The 14,889-nt window shown below is 48.4% G+C and overlaps 1 protein-coding gene across 6 annotated transcripts in view; it reads right to left on the bottom strand.

Annotated features, from left to right (window-relative positions):
- Nucleotides 1–14,889, bottom strand: part of TSC2 (TSC complex subunit 2) — a 45,510-nt gene that overhangs the window by 3,372 nt on the left and 27,249 nt on the right. For 5 of the 6 annotated variants that reach the window (XM_081170815.1, XM_081170813.1, XM_081170812.1 and 2 more), the window contains 11 exons: nt 14,610–14,774; nt 13,789–13,941; nt 12,969–13,078; nt 11,215–11,430; nt 9,807–10,022; nt 6,478–6,546; nt 4,424–4,584; nt 2,252–2,754; nt 1,551–1,626; nt 1,278–1,364; nt 229–415 (listed from right to left, as the gene is read on the bottom strand). In XM_081170815.1, the coding sequence (XP_081026941.1) occupies nt 229–415; nt 1,278–1,364; nt 1,551–1,626; nt 2,252–2,754; nt 4,424–4,584; nt 6,478–6,546; nt 9,807–10,022; nt 11,215–11,430; nt 12,969–13,078; nt 13,789–13,941; nt 14,610–14,774 (1,943 nt within the window). The remainder of the gene's footprint in view (nt 1–228; nt 416–1,277; nt 1,365–1,550; nt 1,627–2,251; nt 2,755–4,423; nt 4,585–6,477; nt 6,547–9,806; nt 10,023–11,214; nt 11,431–12,968; nt 13,079–13,788; nt 13,942–14,609; nt 14,775–14,889) is intronic. The other variant, XM_081170814.1, reaches the window with a different exon arrangement.

The following is a 14,889-nucleotide window of genomic DNA, read 5'->3' on the forward strand; positions in this document are numbered from 1 at the left end:
GGGCACACCCATCAACTGCCCTCTCTGCTGCCCTTAAAGGCACCCTCAGGCCCGCTATTCTTCACAGTGGGGGGCATTCAACTTACACACTGCACAAACTAGGTTTCAAATTGCATTGGGCCAATTTTGAGAGAGCCCTCCGCAAAGTGGGAAGCGCTATCCCTGAAAGAACAAGGGCACAAAGGCTACCCAGCCTCAACACAGAGACACTCCCTCATTCAGGCCTACCTTGCATGATGTCATCGTGCCAGCAGTAGGTAAATAGCCCGTCCTCCCCGCACACATCCAAGCCACCAAGGTAAATCTTGTCTGGCTGGCAGTCTTTCAGCTCAATGAGCGTTCCCAAGCCGGTCAGGAACTCTGTGTACCTGTAGGAGCCGTGCTCGTTGGAAAGGATGGCGAGCTCGTTATTGCTCTGGGGTGGAGACAAAATCACGAGAGCAGCTATGTGGACAACAGGCTCGAGGGTTCCACATTATTTTACCTAGAGAAAAACCTGGGGCCTTTTTAGGATGTGGAAGGGCCGTAGCTCAGTGGTAGAGCATCTGCTTTGAATGCAGAAGGCTGGCCCAGGGCTGGGAAAGACCCCGACCTGAAACCCTGGAGAGTCCGTATTGGCAATGCTGAGCTAGGCAGACCAAGGGTCTGACTCCATGTAAGGAAGCTTCTTTTGTCCCTCTACAAAATGGATCCTCTGCAAGGCCATTTTACAATGTGGTTCTGGCAGTTCTCTCACTGCAAGAAGTGAGGTTACAGGGAACCAGGCAGAGGGCCTTCTTGGTAGTAGCGCCCTGTGGAACACCCTCCTGTCAGATGTCAAGGAAATAAACAACTATCTGACTTTTAGAAGACATATTTGCAGTATTTTTAATCCATCCTTCAGCAAATAGTCTCAGGGCAAAAGATACTAACATGATTAAAGCAGAATACAATAAAACCCAAAATCACATATGCATAAGAATGATTAAAATAACGAATGTCAAATAATTTAACAAGAGGAACATTTCAAACCAAGGGACTTATAATAATGCTCACCTCCCTCCCAAAGATTTGGGCAAAGTGGTGCGTCTTCACCTCCTAACAATCTCAGTGCCCAATGCACCTTAGAGGGGAGGCCATTTCAGAGATGAGGGGGCCACCACCAAGGAGGCCCTTTTGCACCCAGGGTCCCCCAAACTTCGCAGGCAGCAGAAGGGAACAGTTTCCTGAAGGAACAGCTTATCCCTGAGCACCTTCTGCCAAAAAAAATCCAGGAAGCTGATGCCCACGGCCCTTACCTGCCCTTCCCCAACATATAGTACTGCAATCTTGTGGGTATCGTAGGGGGGGATCTGATCCAGCAGCTGAACTGATCTCTCAAACGTCTAAGAATAAAAAAATAAATGAGGAAAGCTTTAGAATGGCATGCATGGTCAAAGCCACCTTGGCATCTTTTATGAAAAGGGAGGAGGGGCTGGCCAGGTATGGGGGTTAGCAAAGGGGTTAGAGGGTATGTGGGGTTGGCAAACAGAGCATGCTCAAACCTACCTAAATGACATGCTCAAACCTACCTCATTTGGCAACAGGAGGGGCTTGTTGGATTCATCACCAAAGAAAGGAGAGTGATACAACTGCAGGAACACAAAGCTAAGGAGAAAACATTAAAATAGATTTAATTCTATTATCTCTAAAGGTTTTGGCTCAATCTTAGCATGTAGAACTCTCCACCTCTACAAACAGCAATAGCCAAGCGTACAAGTGAGCCCTGCCAAAAGCAACTGGACAAATTCAGACACGATGTGGTGGGATCAAGTGAAAAGGCACATCAATGCCAGCCTTCTGCTTCAAACACTAGCCAGCCAAACGCTCCCAGGACACTGAGAAGCAGGGCTTAATACCTGGCAGTCACTCTCCTCTCTCTGTCCCAGGGACAGCTTTGACCCAGGAATGGAGCTGTGGCTGGTGGTGTTGGGCATGAGTCTCTGCAGCTCTCTTGTGCACTGGAGCCAGGCTCTGATGAGGGAGCCCATCATGGGGGTGCCTGGTCACGCCCCTTTAGAAAAACATGCCTGGGGTCATGGCCCCTTAAGCCCCACCTCCCCAACATACTACGCCCCTGAGGGTAGGGGGCACTAGGGTTTTCGTTTATGGGACCAAGGAGGTGGAGGCCCAAAAATGTTTGAGACCCACTGATCTGGACACCGAATCTGTCTTTGATGTGGTCAGGAAGAAAAATGAAAGAGTACTCCCTTCACATGCACAATTCACTCACCTTGGGTTGATTCCTGGCACTTTCTCCGCGTTGGAAGCTGTTGCGCGGCCCTTGAAGGGGTCTCTCTCAATCCTCTTGCCCCTCCTCGAGGGTGCTGAATCAGAGATCGTGTACCCTCGGGGGCGGTGGCCCGTTGGGGAGCGCGGAGAAGAGACAGGGGCACTGCAGCCCACCCTGGGCGCCCCAGGGGGGCGGTCATCTTCCCCTCTGCCCAGCCAGCTCCCGGCTGCCTCCCCTTCCAAGTGTCCCGACTGAGACTTGGACTTCCCATCACTGCTCAGCTTCCCAGACTGCTCTTCGCTGCCGGTGTCCTTGAGGACTTCCTGGAGGGTCTGAAGCTCCGGAGATGAGCTGGACTTGCTGAGGGGCTGGGAAGGCTGGAAAGAGAGTGCCTCAAACTCGCGGCTGTCTTCCAAGTTCCGGGCTCTTTCGATGGGGATGCCCATGGGGGCCAAATCATCTGGTTTCAGAACTTTCTCTTCTTGACTGGATGTCGACGAGGACTACAAAGCCAGGGGCAGAGGGAGGGGAGAAGGGAGGTGAAGACGTGGTCAATGAAAGGTAACTTGAGAGAAGATGGCCCTTGACAGCAACCCATCTGGCCAAGCAGGCACTGGGAAGCTAGACCTTTTCTGCAGGATTCAAGTTACAAGAAAGGAGATTCCAGTTAAACATCAGTAAGCGCTTTCAGACAGGAAGAGCTGTTTGACAATGGAATGGTCTCCCTCGGGAGGTTTTGGACTCTCCTTCTTTGGAGGTTTTCGAGCAGAGGTTGGATGGCCATCTGCCATGGATGCTTCGGCTGAGATTCCTCCATGTCATGGGGTTGGACCAGATGACCCCCAGGGTCCCCTCCCACTCTACAATTCTAGGATTATATGGCAGCCCTGCCTGAAGTATGTGGAGAAGAATGCACCCTTGATAGAGGAGAGGGGATGACCACCCTCAACCCTGTTTCTATTTCCCAAGCAGCCCAGTGAAAAAAGGAAGACAGAGGGAAGTTTGGCAACTGGATGGTGTGTCCAGGAGGCCACCAGCTGCCAAGCTCTAATACAGAAGTACCTTGGGCCCTCCAGGTATTGCTGAACTACAACTCCCATCATCCTTGGACACTGGCTGATGGGGCTGATGAGAGTTCAGCAACATCAGAAGGGCCCAAGGTTCCCTGTACTAGGATTGCATCCAACATGCTGTTCTGCTCCTGGAAGGGCTGTGGGCTCAGCGGCAGAGCATCTGCATTGCCTGCAGAAGGTCCCAGGTTCAATCATCAGTGGCATCTCTAGGGAGGGCTGCGAAAGAACCTAGTCTGAAACCTTGAAGAGCTGCTGCCAGTCAGTGTAGACAATACCAAGCTAGATGGACCAATGGTCTGACTCTGTATAAGGCAGCGTCCTATGTTACCATGCAAAACACTTCCCCTCTGGAGCGTTTAGGGGGGGATGGGAGAGAGGAGAAGAGGAAGTCCTGCTGTGCAAGCAGAATTCCACTTGTACAACAATGGATACAACCCCAAAGTCTCTCAAGCTATAAATAAGCTGATGATGATGATGATCATGAAGAGAAACATCAAAATTTCCCTGAAAACTCAACTGCAGCCTCAGCCAAAGCCTCTTCATGCTTTGGGCTACAGCCCATCAGTCCAAGGCAGCCCATACATGTATTTTAAAGTTCTGTCAACTCTCTCACTCTCTCTCTCTCTCTCTCTCTCTCTCTCTCTCTCTCTCTCTCGTGTGTGTGTGTTCTTATATGTAAACCGCATAGAGATTTTTCTGTGAACTTGGTCCAATAAACAAGGAAATGAAACCACTTGGAGGCAACCTTGTTGGGTCAAGAATGTTGCATATGAATCTGAAACTCTTAAGCTCAGGGTCCTCAGTTCAAGCCCCACATTAGGCAAAAAGGTTTTTGCATTGTAGCAGGTTGGACTAGATGACCACCAGGATCCCTTCCAACTCTACGATTCATGGAAACTACACTCCTCTTTGACAAGAACAGCTAAACCTACACCCCATGCATGTGTGCACACTCAACTCACGAAAGGGATATTTATCTGAAGAAAGTTCAAGAACGTCTCATTATGCAAAAACGTCACGTTCTCCCTGGGACATTCCACTCAATGGAAAGTTCTCCCCAACAGGTTTAATTCAAGATCAAGCAAGGGAGCTTACTGACCCGACTATATGTCCCGGGGCATCTGACCCCCTTCTCCTCGCTTAGGCCTTGCTCCGGACACACAGCTTCAAAGTCTTCAATCTCTTGAGATTCTAGGCGAGACTCTGCGTCTTTTAAATCCGTCTCCGGTGGGCTTCCTTCTTCCAGAACCACAGCAGATTCTGACAAGAAATAGATAGAGGCCAATTGCACATGCAGAGATTGTTTTCCCCTGCACACACCCCAAAAAAACAAACTTAAAAAATACATAGTTTTCGGCACACAAATGAAATTAACAAAACCAGCAAGGAAAGACAAGACCACCACTGCAGCAGCTTGGGGGGATATTGATTGCAGCTTGCAAGATAAAAAAAAGTTATTTCAAAGCAGAAATTCAAGAGTTAGCTGTAAACACACACACAAAACACACACACCCCTCAAACAAACGTGCTGATCTGCTAAACTGTCCAAGCCAGAAGACCCCTGCCCAGTTTCCTCTAATGCTTCAGAGTGAAATGGCTGCTGTTTTTTAACCAAGGTTTTTAAGATTCGTTCAAAGCGAGATTCGTTCAAAGTGAGAGGCTCCTGCCTTAGCCGGTGGACATTTTAACAGCATCTCACCAACATAGCAACCAACGGTGACCTGCAGCAATGCCACATGAGAATTTTACTTGAATATTTTTTTTAAGCAAGGATAATGTTCTGTCCTTTGCACGAAAACAGCATTGATTCGCTTTGTGCTTCTGCTTCTGTTCACTGCAGAACCAAAAGGATCTCTAGACTGCAGCTTTTGCTAACCTGGTACCCTCCAGATGTGTGGTGTATTGGTTAGAACGTTGAGACTTTGACTGGAGACATCAAGGTTCGAATCCCCACTCAGCCATGAAGCTCCCTGGGTGACCTTGGGCCAGTCATCATCTCTTAGCCTAACCTACCTCACAGGGTTGTTGCAAGGATGAAATGGGGTAGAGGAGTACCATGTACACCACTCTGAGATCCTTGGAAGATAAAGATAATATATAAATGTAACTGTTGTTCTTGCTGCTGCTGCTTCAGACTACAGCTCCCATCAGCCCCAGCGAGCTTGGCTATCCTGGCTGGGGCTGTTAGGCATTAATAATCCCAAAACATCTGAGGAGCACAAGACTGGCAAAGGCTAAAGTCTAGATTGCAGCCTTCGCGTGAGTGGGCAACAGAAGGAGACACCCCCTGAAAGATTTCTTAACCTCCTTGCCTTAATTCAGATAGAATTTTGATTGATAGATGTATTATTTGTGGATGGGTTGCAGGGTCAACACACAAAAGAGTTAGGAGGTGGAAGTGAAAGACTCAAAACTGAACAAAAGGCAAAGGTGGAAAAACATTGGCAGTTTCAGTTTTTCCTGTTTCTAAGCTGCACCCGAATTGCAACTTTCCTTCTTTCTGTGTTCTATAGCAGAGATAGCCAATGTGGTCCACTCCAGATGTTAGAATGCAACTAATAATACTAATACTAATACTACTAATAATAATAATATTTCCTGCCCTTCACCAGCAGGTCCCAGTGTGGGTCACAACAATTTAAAATCTGACAGTTAAAACAGAACACAACCACAGGAATAGGATGGGCCCTGTAAACAAACATCTCAGGTGCCAAAGGCCAGGATAAAGGTATAATAATCCCCAGCTGCTGGTGACATTGGCTGGGGCTGGTAGGAATTGGAAGTCCAACACCATTTGGTGGACAACCACATTGGGCAGCCCTGCCCTGCAGTTTGGCGGCCTGCCTATAAAGAGCTTCCCCACCCACCCCAAAACCAAGGCATTATGGAGCTTTCATGGACCAACCGAGGCCATGTCTGGCTTGGACTTGTTTATGCCCACTGGAATTTTCATCCCTGGAGTGCAATGAGATCAGGGACAGACATAAAACATGGAAGGAGTGGATGGAAGCACGAGGAAAGGCAGCCTCTATGAATCACAGTGCTTGTTTCTTTTTATGTCAATACTTGCTCCCCCTCCCTCCTCTTTCTTGCTTTTCTTTTTATTATTATTATTATTTTTAATAAACCTCCTTTAAAGATATGCAAGTATACCTGCCCAGGAAATGCTCCTGTGCAACTTTTCTTGAGAACTGGTCAGGTACATGGAAGAGAAAGAGGCCACTGTGAAGGGAAAACCAAGGGAGGAATGACATCAAAAAGGAAGGAGAGGAAGAGAGAGAGGAAGAGACTCTATGGAGAAAATAAATAAATAAAATTAAAGCACCGAGTTTTAACACATAATCAGAAAGAGAGTCAGCTTCAACAAAATACATGGGAGGAAAATAACAGGGTAGGGAAGTGTGAGAGCACTTAGAAGAGGTGTAGTCAAGGCTGAGCTTTTGGGGGCTGAGGACACCAAAACCCATCACACCCTGCAACATAGCTTGGGATGATGGGGATGATTTTAATTTATTACCTGGCCATTTTAGACCAGAATACTCATCAGCCATGGTGGCTGGGAATGATGGGAGTTATAGTCCCAAACATCTGGTGGGCACCATATTGCCAAAGGCTGTGTTACAGGGTGAGTTTCCTGCTCCTACCCCTGCCCCAAACGAGGATGGAGCCATCCAACATGGTGCAATGCAGCAGATGGTCCTCCTTCGCAATTCTCAATGAAAAGAGCAAGAACTTCAAAAGGCCTTGCAGAGAACTTGACAGTGGACTTTGCCCTGCGTTAGTATTTTTATTCATACAAATATTTATATACCGCTAATTCATAAAACAAAAACCAGAGCAACGTACAGCAAATGTACATAAAACCGTGTGTGTGTTAAAATAAGAAATCAGCTAACTATTGTGGAAAGATGTATTCTTAACTGCCCAAATAAGGCCTGGCAAAATGGGGAAGTTTTCAGCAGGTGTTTAAAGGCTGGAACAGTCTCCAAAGGCACAATACTGGGTCAATGGCACGAAAGGTTCAGTTCCTTGTCAAATGAGCTTCACCAGCTTGGGAAATGGCCAGTGATGCTCCTGCAATGATCTCAGTGATTGAGCTGGGGTGGAAGGGATCAGGTGGTCCCTGAGGCACCCTGGAATGAAGTTGTTCTGGGCTTTGTAAATCAGTCAATGAGAGAAGGGAGGGAGAAACATCCAGATACCCACACTGAATACTGGACAATGGAATGGTTAAGAAGAGGCGGCTTATGCAAGTAGGTAGGTATGGTCAGGAAAAGAGATATGAGATTAGTCACTTATCCCCCAAACCCTCCCTTTCCCTAAACTAAAATACAACCCAAAGAGGTGGGGAAACCACCAGCACTTCCATCACTACAGCGGTTCAGCCTTAAAGCACCAGGAAAAAGAAAAGCTCCTAGCTCCCAGGTTCTTGCATCTTAAAATTTCCTGGCAAATGGGCATCTGAACACTACTACTTTTTTTTTTTTTACACCGCACTTTAGATGCTGTCAATTACACTTGAATTTAAACTGGTCTGTGACCGAAATAATAAATTCACCTGAATTTAGAGTTGTCTCCAACTAAGTCCTACTCAGAGTAGACCCCCTGAAATGAATTTACCAACAGAAGTCATGGCCATTGATTTCAATGTTTAATGCCAGGAGGCATGCATGTTCTCTGTTCTTGAGATCTGTCCTGCACAGGTGTAAAATTTGGGAGAGCAGTTTTCCCAACCTGATGCCTTCCAGGTTGGCCAAGAGTGTGTGGCACAGTGCACAATATTTAGAATCTGGGCATTAACTATATTTCCATCTAAAAACAGAAACAAACCCACCAGTAGCCTCATTTACTGTCCTCGGGGCTATTCAGATTAGCTAGAAAGTGAGTGGGTAGCAACAGGTTAAATCTCAGAAACGGGGGGGGGGGGCCTGGAAGGTGAGTGGACGGGACACTGTTCGTGTGGGCGGGGCTGCAGCAGAGCTGTGCGCAATGCTGCAATTCCAAAGGAGAATGGAAAAGATGTGGGATATGCAGCTGCCTGCAGGATAAAAAGAAACAAGATTCTAGTCCCTGTGGTTGTGTAAATATGTGCTTGTGGGGGCGATGGCTGAAGTCAGAGCAACTGCAGGAAACATTCCCAGTTTTATCAGGGCTCTTGCACAGATCTGTGCCTTTCTCCCCATGATGAGCAGAAACAAAATTACGCACACAAAAAGATCACAGAAAAAATTATGCAAAAAGAAAAAGAAAACCATGCATACTAATTTGCATAATTTAGCCAGGTTACAGAATCTGAGCTACTCTGGCACAGAACATTGGTGTTTGAAATAAACACAGACCTGAGCAGCAAGGGAAGTCTCTAACCCCCCTTCTTGCTGCAGACCATTGTTTCAGAACAAGGGAGCTTTAACAGAGTCCACCCAGTCTGCCCTGACAACTTCGGGAAGGAGACCTAGACTCATGAGTGAAACATGCATTCATCAAAACACTCTTTGGCTAAGGCTGCCTCAGCAGAAGCACACATTCTGTTGTTTAGTGAAATGGGCAGTGTGCTTCTTTCTATGACTGAATTATACACACATAAGTAAAATGGATTATTCAGAGTTGTATCCAACTGTTATTCAGAACAGACCCATTGAAATTTACAAATCTTTAGTCTAGGTTTGCCATATTTCAAGAAGTAAAAATCCAGACACAAAAGGCTTTTTTAGGGAAAGTTGCTGAGCTTTCTTTTGGGGGGGGATCCAGGAAAATCCAGATGTATGGCAACCCGACTTTAGTCATGCCGATGAATTTCAATAGGTCTACTCCACATAGGGATAACATTGGATACAACCCTAAGTATTTATGTTTCTATCCTGCATTTCTTCAGCAAGACCACATTCACAGCATGCATTAAAAGAAATGTAATACCACTTTTTAAAAAAGTCATTCCCTCAAAGAATCCTCTGGCTCCCGTCACGGTGTTCCATTGTGCCAGAAGCGGTTTAGTCATGCTGACCACAAGACTCGGAAAGCTGTGGACAAACATCAGCTCCCTTGGCCTGAAAGCGAGATGACTGCCACACCCCATAGTTGCCTTTGACTGGACTTAACCGTCCAGGGGGTCCTTTACCTTTACCTTACCCCATACTGCTTTCCATGAATGGTGTGAATGTGGCAGCATAATTTATTCAAGAAGCATGATCTAACTTCTATGGAATTATCTCTAATTGCTTAAGGCAGCTTTCCCGAACCTGGAGCTCTCCAACTGTTTTGGACTACACTTCCCATCAGCCCCTGCTAGCCCCACACATGGCCTGCTGTAACAGTGGCTGGGCTTCAGGCTAGATTAAAGACTTCCTTTTAGGAAGGTGAATTGCATGCGCCTCCTGTTCTCCTAAAGCAGAGTGGCTCTGCCATGAAGCACTTTGGCTGGGAATGGCTAGCTATGGTCTCATCCTCGCACCCCCTCTCCTGGGCCAGCCACTGCGCTGCCTCACCTGTGTTTGAGCGCTGCAGAAAGTACGGCTTGGCAGTCCCCGTTGGCAAGGTGGAGGAAGGGACCGAGAGGGACTTGTACAGGGTGGGGTCGCGGTGCTCCTTGAAACGCTCGGCCGCCATGAGAGCGTTGGAGAGCTCCTGCAGGGGCATGCTGTTGATATCCGAGGAAAACGGGCTCAGGGAGTTCTCTAGGCTCATCAGCCAGCTTGTGTTACCTGGAGTGGTGGGAAGGTGAAGATGCAGAACAAAGCAGAACATGCCACTGAGATTTAAAAATAAAATAAAATCCCAGTTAATAACAACAGTCTTGTTTCCCTCTTTCGTAAATGTCCTGCAGGGTCTCATTCCAGGTTACGCACATCTCAAACATCCAGCACTGGCCTCCTAGGTGAATGGAGAGCTCTGCCTAGAAGACACTGGGGCTGTGCACCAGATTCAAATAATGCCTGGACCCAAAGTAGGCTGACCCAGGCTTTGGCCCAATGAGGCCAAGAGAGCTCCGGATCGCCTGGGAGTGAGGGGAGGCAGGCAGGATCTGCAGGATCTGCTTCACCCAGCCTGCAGGAAAGGTGCTGGTGATTCCAGCAGGATTAACCTTTCCACTGATCAACACGTTCCCTTTCCAACAGCATGTTTAAAACATTAATTAAATGCTAGGGCTGACCGCCCCCACCCCAAATCAATTCAGGCCCCTGGTCCATGTTGGTCCTAGACTGTCCAGAGTCAGATCAGGGCTGATCCAGAGTCCCAGACTCGATTGGGGGTGCCATGCACAGCCTTAAAAGAATCACATAAGAACACAAGAAGCTGCCTTTTGCCAGGTCAGCCTGTGGGCCCCTCCTGCCCTGTGCTGTGGCTTTTCTGTCACTTGCTCCTGATCAGGGAATGATGGGGATGAAAGCTGGAGCCTTTTGCATGCCTAGCATGTACTCTACCACTGAACTCCAGCCCCTCGTGCCACACTTCCCTGCAGCTACATACAGAGCAGGGGGAAAACAGATAGCAATGGGCAAGTTGCTTTCCACAGGACTTTGTGCACCATAACTGATCTTCACGTTAGGGAACAGTTGGTAACTTTACACGGAACGCTGGAGGTCCCCTACACCAGAGCCATAAGGCATGGTAAGAAGTGCTCTCTCCAAGTGCTAATTGCTTTTTAGCATTATAACAAAACACTTCTCACCAGGCTGATGGAACATCATTGCTTGTCCGTGTCACAACATAAACAAAGGGCTGCAACTAGGACACATTCCTTAAAGACTCCTATAATAACGCACAGTGTTACATCATTCCTATGATTCTAGGATAAGGTACTGATTAAGCCCTTTACACTCAGCAACATGGGAACATGTGACCAACACATGCCATTTTACATATTTGTGAAGGCATACATTTCACCTGGCCTACCTGTCGGTCTCCGCACCAGTATCTCCGCCCAGCCTTGTGTTAGCAGGGGGACGTACGCAGCCAAGTTGGCCTTTTCCTTCTGTAGAGGCCCGGGAGCAGCCTTTTCCGCTCGAGCAGCAGTAGGAGCAAGAGAGCTCTGAAATCCTTGGGGCATCGGGGTGGCTGGGAAATGGGAGGTGGAGGTGTCTAATGCCCCAACCCGCAAGGCGTGGCCACCTGGATGGCAAAAGGACATTCGGAGGAAGCAGAGAAGATAGGAGGATTTTGCAGCGGGGCTGCATATTGGTTCAAAGACGATACAAAAAACATACGCAGCTATTGAGAAGAAACAGAGTTGAACTGTGTGTGCTTAGGAATATAAGAAGCGCCTGCTGGATGAGGCCAGTGGCCCACCTAGTGCAGCCTCCTGTACTCACAGTGCCCAAACAAAAGCCTACAAGGGAAGCTGCAAGGGAGATATGAACACAAGAGCACCCTCCCCTCCTGGGGCTTCCAGTGACTGTTAATCCCACTCTAGGGCCGAAGTATTGATCTAGCAGTACAAAGATCCTCTGCCTGGGGGATCCTCTCATATCCAAAGCTTTTATTATCAGGGCAAGCAATCACCAGTGTGAATCAGAAGGCAGAGACAGACCCTAAAGTAGTTCAGGTGATGTATTTTATTGGGGGGGGGAATCTTCTGCACACCTGTGAATTCTCCTTAACACTTGTTCAACAGGCAGCTGTATGGAGATTGTGGTGGGCTCCACTGAGGTCAGAATGCGTCTCCTGCTGGTAGAGGCTAAACTAAGAGGCACCTCTCCCAAACCAGTTTCTATTGACTAAGCGCTGAGAACCTAAGAAGAGCTGGCTGAGTCACGCCCATGGCCCAGCATCGCATTCTCACAGTGGCCAACCAGATTCCTGTGGGAAACCTGCAAGCAGGATTCAAGCACAAGAGAATGACATCAAGCCCCTGGTTCTTTAGCCCCCGAGTAACCAGGTCAAGCCTGGGCAACTGTCTAGCAAACAAGGAGAAGAGGAATTCACAGAGAAGCCCCAGAAACTGGAAACAAGTAGGTAGGACTAAGAAGTTGCTTATAAGGACAGAACTCCTGTTATTCTAGGAGGGAGAACTGCTGAGCCGAACAGTCACAATAAGCCAAGCTTTGCTAACTGGGTGCCCTTCATATGTTTGGGACTACAACTCCCATCAGCCCCTCCCCCAGTCAGCACCATTTTAGAATACAACTCCTACCACCATTTTAGACCACCATTTTAGAATACAACTCCTACCAGCTCCAGCCTGCAAGCGCTGGATAATCAGCTGAAGGCTATGGATGCATTTACCAGGGAACAGCAGGTCAAAATTCCATGGCACCTTCTTCTACATTGCTGCACAAAGCTCTGGCATAGTGTGTGAATTGGGGACAGATGCATATCCTTCAGAGCACCATCAATTTAGCCAACCAGTTGCCACTGAAATACTGGCGCATTATCCCTCTGGGAATCACAAATGAGGAAAGTGTATCTGTTGCTTGCTGGCTTCCCACTGGTGCATTTGGCTGGCCACTGTGAGAACAGGATGCTGGGATAGATGGGCCCCTTTGGACCTGATTCAGCAGGCTGCTCCTCTTACATTCTCAAACCCCATTTGTCTCAGGAGTAACTACTCTGCAGTTGCTAGGCCTGATCCTGAACAAACAATATAAGCAAGCCTTATGGCTCTAAACACCTGAATCTTCCATACAGAGAAATCAGGGGAGGCTCCTTACCGGACATCGACCTAACACGGTTGCGGGTTCGAACCACTTGTGGGCCAGCCTGGGACTCAAGCTTGGCTGGAGCTTCTTTGGTCTGCCTCACTTGCAAGGTGTGGTCGGAGCTAGGAATCCAAAGAAGGAATGCCATCAGTCCGCAAAGGAATTAATTTGTCTCCGCTGGTAGATCTTGTGGGGAGGGGCCAGGGTTCAGTGGCAGAACACCTGCTCTGCATGCAGAAGCCCCAGCAGGCGTACCACCATCTCCAGTTAAGGGGACCAGGAGACTGGGAAAGGCCAAGACCCTCCAGCGCTGCTATCAACTGGGGTAGATGGGGAAGGGCCGCAGCACAAAGCGATAAGCACCTGCCTTCCATGCAGAAGGTCCCAAGCTCCAGCCCCTGTGTCTCCAGGTAGGGCTGAGAAAGCCTCCTGCCTGAAACGCTGGAGAGCCCCTGCCAATCAGTGTAGACAGTACTGGGCTAGATGGACCAATGGTCTGACTCAGTAAAAGGCAGCTTCCTCTCTTCCTGTGTAAAACAGCATAAGGGAGCATCCTCTTGTGGCAGAAGGCGGAGAAGGGTGAGCAAGTGGCCTCCCAGTCCCAGACAGATTTTGAGACCAGGCTCTTTGTGCAAAGGAACCCTTTCCTCCCATTTCCACACCCACCCCTAGTCAAAATTAAAAACTCTGTGACAACACCCCACAATAGTTATTTGCCCCATCTTCCCTACCCTCAACCCCTGGAGTTTTAAGAGTGCCCAGCGTCATTTCCCCAGTCTCCTTTGCTTTGTTATTATTTTTTAAAGGGGGTGAGAGGTGCATCAGGGCTTACCTTGCCTCTGTGCTGTTCTGTGTCTCTGACAAGTCAAGGCCCAGGAGAGACCTGGTTCCCGTCCCGATGCTTGTTGTGATTGTCACCAGCTTGTTGCCCACCAGCCACGTCTTGGTCCTCCCTCCAGCAAGGAGAAACTCTCCCACCGGAGACCTAGAAGCATCGGGAAGACATGGGCAATGAATTAAAGCAGCTGCTACAACTCCCATCATCCCCAGCCAATATAGTCATGCTCCCATCAGCTCCAGCATCATATAGCGGTGCTGGCTGGGGCTCCTGGGAGCTGTAGTCCAACAAAACATCTGACAGGCGTCAGGCTGAGGAAGGCTGAAATGAAGGAACTGAAGAACCACCTTGATGAATCCGGCCAAAGGTCCATCAGGTAAAAGCATTCTCTGCCCACAAAACAGGACATTCCCTACCACCGGAGAGATGTTCCTTCTGATCATGGGGACTCCACAGAGCTATCATGGCAAATAAGACCAATTCACTGGTTCCCACATCCAGTCCTTTTAAGGCCATCTAAGCCAGGGTTAGCCAACTTGGTGCCCTCTAGATGGACTACAAATCCCATCATTCCTGGCCACTGACCACACTGGTTGGGGCCTATTGGTAGATAGTCCAAAGCAGCACCAGGATGCAGAAAGGTGACGAAGATCCAGTTCATACTTCATTATAAGGGGCATAATATTTCACGATAAGGGAAGGGCGTATCACATTTTGAGAAGCAAATAAGGAGCCAAAGCAGTTGGCATATAAAACCAACAATAGCCATCCCTGAAAGAGGGCTGGGGACTCGGGCTTCAAGTAAGAACTGAAACCTTTTGGGCACAGCTGTGAAGTTTGAGAAGACGTATCGAGCCATCATGTCAAGGCAGGTCTCCGTCAGCTCCAAGTGGAGATTTTTCAGGCTGTCGTCCGCTTGAGCCATAGAGTTCTCGTCAGCAGATCCCAGGCTGGAACTGGTGATGGAGGTCTGCAGCCGGCTGGAAAAAGGTGGGTCGGACGTTTGCCAAAGCACAATGGACAAGGAAAACCAGTTGTCTCACAATCTCTACAGCATGCAGCAAGCTGGGAGGCAGGGGTGGGTGGGACACACAT

The sequence above is a fragment of the Podarcis bocagei genome, assembly GCF_964188305.1.
Source record: "Podarcis bocagei genome assembly, chromosome: 14".
In the NCBI taxonomy this organism is placed as follows: domain Eukaryota; kingdom Metazoa; phylum Chordata; class Lepidosauria; order Squamata; family Lacertidae; genus Podarcis; species Podarcis bocagei.